We start from the raw sequence: 5,269 nt of genomic DNA, 5'->3' as shown, positions 1-5,269 counted from the left end.
CAAAAAAAAGTATTTTTTTGTGACAAAATTTTCACTTCAGAGTGGCCGTTTCGAAAAAATTTCCTCACCATCTCGAGAAACAGCACTTCAGAGCCAATTATACTAAGTTAAGGAATTCATACAAATACGCTCATATCACAGAAACTATTTGCCGGATGAATATACTTTCGGATAATATTGTCAAAGATTTGTATATTCCGCATTTTACTAAAACTCTTTTTACAGCTTTGTTTAGGCCTATATTGTATTACAGTCCTGTGGTATCGAAACCTAATGACCAACTGTATTTTAACAAGTACTTTTAGTCGTTTAAAACTTCAAAAACTACTTACACTCAGTAGTCGTAGGGAAATGCTTGGCATAATATTCCTAGTGAAACACCTGAATGGATCATTTTGTAGTTCTATTCTTTTGTGGATCAAACTTTGAGCTAAGCGAACTTTTGATTGTAATTATTTATATATCTGAACATTTGATTTATTGGACTCACTGTTGCTCTTTAAAAATAAACTCGAAAAAATATAAGTATAATGTATTTTAAATCTTAATGTTGAAACTTTTATTTCCGTAGCTACGCTGTTTAAGATTTCGATGCTTAAAAACTCTTATGCCTTTCATGACTTGGTTAATACCGCACGTATACAGATTGTGCTCATTGCACCAGTTGGACGAAAAGAGGGTAATCGTTGGGTTATTATTATTGTTAAGAGACACTCCTAGCGTAAAATTTCGAACAAAAAATTTGGTTTTATTTTCTTAAAATTTTTCGATGGGTATAGAGCAAAAAATAACATTCTAAAATTCTAAATGAATATTTCTAATATTTTTGGAGTTACAGGATTTTAAACTGTAGCCGCTGAGCCAATTAGCTTAATCTGTTTATCTTTAAAAGTGATTTGCTCAATTCTAAATTTTTCAAATTGGCTGCAGTTGTAGCTAGAAGACGAGTTTGTATTCTGCTTATTTTGCACAAAGGTATTTCTCTTTAATTTGTGTGTAGTCACTAGCTATGTATAAATATAAACATATCCTCAACATTTCATGCAGTAGCTTTTCTTTAAAAAAATCACACTTTTTAGGTGGTCCCATTAGGTGTGTTCTTTAAGATGTGGTATCATCTAGAAATGGTCGAAATCGTTCCACACATTTTTACGCCCCTAGATACTGAATGTGAAAATTCTCGACTTATCGCTGACTTTATAGCGAATATAAATATAAGTCAAATAAATTAAATGTGCATCTTTTCTTGTATATCATTTTGCCTGGTGTAAAAAATTAATTAAATTGATCTAGCCTCTATTTACCTAATTTATGAATGTCCACCCCTCTTTTGAACAAATCAGTAAATAAGTTTCCCTGATATAAATACTCATAGCGATAATTTTCATCATTCTGATTGACAGAAATATGTGTTAGTGATTCTATTAAGTCATTCCACTTTCCCTTATATACCGATAGTTGAAAATATTAGCACTACTTTGACCAGATTATCTTAAGCATCTACAATTAAATGATATATAATATATAATATATATGCATATAAACATTTGCAGAAAAACTTGCCTCTTTTCAACAACTTGATGAATCATGAAGTAAGCCTACGACAAATTTAAACGCTCTCGTCACGCAAATAACGAATTTGTCCCATAACATACATTCTGCCCCCAACTTCCAGCATATCATCGGCATTCCGTTTTCTACCCATTTTATGTGGCATAGCGTAACGTAGTTTATCCCAAAATTTGTCATCTTGCCAATCCAGATATGTGTTCATATCCAAATATGCCTTCAATTCCTTATCCAATAATTCACTGTTGATAATTTCACCATATTTAATCATAATTATGCGTGCACGACCTTCATTCAACGAGCACTGATGCGCTGTGCGAAACTCCATGCGCGCCCATTCCGATTCGATGAAGTGCTGCGAGAGAACAATGATCGTACGACGCGACTGCTCAACCGATTCGATAATTTGTTCAGATATATACGCACCAGCCAACCAATTCCGTTCGTGCGTGCATATACGAAATGGTGGTTCGCACTGCTCGAGTTGTGGCAATAAAGTCTGGTTGACGAAGTCAGCGTCTTGGTGTGCATAGGAGATGAACGCATCGAATCTTTTATTCTTATCCAGTTCACGCTCATGAATGCAACAAGTTAATATATTATGGCTATATAACCAGACTTTCGCTTGCAAATTATATTTATAGAATAATGTGATGATGAGAAGTAAAATAATAATAAGTAACGCTGCAGAAGTTATAGTCGCAATCATGTACTGATAATGTTTAACGTTATCCTCAGTTTGGCATAATTCGCTCACGCCCGCTGTTAGGAGGGTAACATTCTGTAGATTATCACAGCGTAACTGCTTGACATCGGGTATGCGTTGCCGATGTGCGCGTATTGTGTAGAGCAGCTGTTGCGCAGCACAGTCGCAAAACCAAGGATTTCCACTCAGATTCAAAAACTGTAGTTTCGTGCTTTCATTGAGAAAAGCACGCAAAAAATCAGCACTTAAGGATTTCAAACGATTATTTCGTAAATCCAGCACTGTCAAATTAGTTGGAAGTTCAAATAGACTTATGTTGAAGATTTTATTATTCGAAGCGTAGAGTTGCGAAACGTTATCAAAGCCGAAGGTGGTGTTTGGCGGCAAAACCGTAAATTGATTACTGCTAATATCGAGTATTGAAGTCGTGAGCGCAACTTGCTCGGGACGTGGCAGCTGTTTGATAACGTCGAGTTCTCTAGCGTTGCAGTTGATGGTCAAAAACTCAGATTTAGTGTAACAAACGCATTTGCTGGGGCACAGCACCGGTTGCCAAGCACACAGCTCGTCCCGTCGAAGTTGTGCGATATTCGTTAGTAGTTTGCTCGACTTCTGTTCACACTTTAAATCACTAAAAAATGTACGAAAACCACCATTGTAAATCCAAGCTAATTTACAATCGCAAACGACCGGATTGGCAGTCAGTTTGGTTTTGCGTTCACAATCGTCATCTGTTTTCAGTAAATTTGATAAAGCATATATGTTTTTAATCGAATTGTGCTCTAAGCTTATTTCATATGGGCATTTAACGCCGGCTTCGAAAACCCAATCCATATTAAACTCACTCAGAAGATTGCCACCTAAATTAATTGCTGTTAAAATGAGATCGTTTCCCTCGTACTTTTGAGGCTGTAATTTGATGATATAATTTAGATCTTGAGCTACAGCCAAGGGCATATTGATATTGTCATAACGAAAATTTGTTAATAATGTCGCTGAAGTATTGGCGTAAGACTCCCTGTCCCGAACTGTTTGCAATTTGTTGTCGCTTAAGTCTAGTCTGTGTAGATGGCTCAACGGTTTTAGATTTGCCATAAGATTTGTGATATCGTGCAGTCGATTCCCACTCAATTTCAACTGCCATAGCCAACGAGAGCGGTTAAAAAGTGCAGGCGGTAGATATGACAATAAGTTGTCACTAAGATCTAGTATGATAAGTTGCAGCTGACTCGCTAATAGATTTGGTGGTAATTCCACGATTTCATTACGGCTCAAGTTCAGACAACTCAATTGCGTAAGGGTAGCAAAAATATTTTCATCTAAAATGTGCATCTTATTCCCGGCTAAGTCAAGTTGCCTGAGCGCAGTAAAGGTTTGAAAATGTTCTTGCGTCAAGTTTCGCAGCGTTATGTGTTGTTTCGTTAGACTTCGTGCGCTAAGTGTAAGCGTTGTCAGTGTAGTATAGCGTGTAGAAAATATGCCAGTTGGTATAGTTATAAAGTCTGCTTTTGAGTTTAGGATCAAATGAAGATGAAATAGACTTTGTATGCTAAAAATATTTGTGGTTGATTTTGTCGTAAAGTCACTATTATAGATTAGTGTCAGTTTATTTAGTTCATTCGTTATTATTATTGGCCACAACGCAAAATTACCAAATACTTTGTTCTTCAATTCCTTGCATTTTTTCTCTTCCAAATAATTTGATTTGAGTAAATTTGACTGAAATTGGTGCTCGAGTAGAAAAGTAATATTTAGTGGTGTTTCTTTTGGACAAATCACAGGCATGTGCCACACTTCCGAATCAAAGCTTGTGTAAATATCAGCGAATTCATCCTTAACATTGCAATAAACGCCATTAACACAACTACAAGAAATAATTTCATCCTTATAGCAATCCTTAACCCAAGAGTCTGATTGATCGGTAACTGCGGAAAACTGCAATTTGACCAACAGAAATTTTCCGTTTAGTATTATCCCACTTAGTATGTAGGCGAGTATTTTATACATCTTGCAAATAGTTTGATTTTACTTAAATTTAATATTGTGCTGATATTGTTTCTATATTTTCTGCTCACTAAATAGCGCTTGCAGACCAACTCACTTGCACTGAATTACTAAACAATAAATATCAAGCTGCAGTTGATTAACCCTCTTAAATGTTTATCTTCAATTCCTTATCAAGAAAAATATTTGTGAAAACCGCAAACCCTCAAAGCACTCGTCTTGATATCCGCAGTTGCTGTGGTCCTTATAAAAATGCTTTTCTGAAATGAAGTTTATCTCCCGTAGCGATGACAAAATTTAACAAATATTAATCACTAATCGAGTATGTAATGCAATATGTGGGTTTGCAATGCCAAATAATAATACAGATGACTGTCTGGCCGTCCAGTGGCACTCTGAGAAAGGTCATTATTACAGATGGGTGAAAACAGACAATTGTCACGCCCAAAAATGGCCAAATTGCGAAAACTTATACAGAATCTACAAGCTATGAACTTCAACTTTTTCACAGTAGAGAGTAACATCTATAAATTATTTTAAAGGTGCCGCTGACCCCGTTTCCTAAAATACGGACGAAAAATGGACGAATCTCACAAACTGGCACAATGTGAAAACGCCCTAAAGAAAACCATCAGATTAAATTTAACTCTAAAAAAAACGACTGGTTTGCTTATTAGTCGGTACAAACATTTAGATATTAACGTGGCTCTAGTCAATGAACATTTTGGCCCATCAATTATTTCGAAATGATACTTGCTTTTTTCCTGGCCATACCGGAATCGCTGGAAACTGCAAACCCGATGAACTTGAAGTAAAACGGTACTCTCCCGAATATTTTCAGACAGGGAACTAAAGGGGCTCCGTTCTACTCCTGCGGTCTACTACTAGACAACTGGGACTGGCTTGAGCGCGGTTGCGTGATTTTTCTGGGTCGGATATATGTATGTACATGCGGTGAGGTTGAACATTTTGACGGACCTAACTTGTCAA

At 36.3% G+C, this 5,269-nt stretch overlaps 1 protein-coding gene across 1 annotated transcript; it reads right to left on the bottom strand.

The window, feature by feature from the left end:
* Positions 1-1,569: 1,569 nt before the first annotated feature.
* LOC106616436 (protein toll) lies at positions 1,570-4,343 on the bottom strand. Its single transcript, XM_014233091.3, has one exon. The coding sequence runs from the start codon at positions 4,280-4,282 to the stop codon at positions 1,610-1,612; it is 2,673 nt and encodes an 890-aa protein (XP_014088566.3). The 5' UTR covers positions 4,283-4,343; the 3' UTR covers positions 1,570-1,609.
* Positions 4,344-5,269: the final 926 nt, after the last annotated feature.

This window comes from Bactrocera oleae, chromosome 3, assembly GCF_042242935.1.
Source record: "Bactrocera oleae isolate idBacOlea1 chromosome 3, idBacOlea1, whole genome shotgun sequence".
NCBI classification, from domain to species: domain Eukaryota; kingdom Metazoa; phylum Arthropoda; class Insecta; order Diptera; family Tephritidae; genus Bactrocera; species Bactrocera oleae.
Note: the sequence above shows the minus strand (reverse complement) of the source record. Positions and strands in the feature narration are given on the sequence as shown.

Bases quoted from the DNA above. Each gene is read 5' to 3' on its own strand.
- LOC106616436 (XM_014233091.3), bottom strand. From the start codon at position 4,282: ATGTATAAAATACTCGCCTACATACTAAGTGGGATAATACTAAACGGA.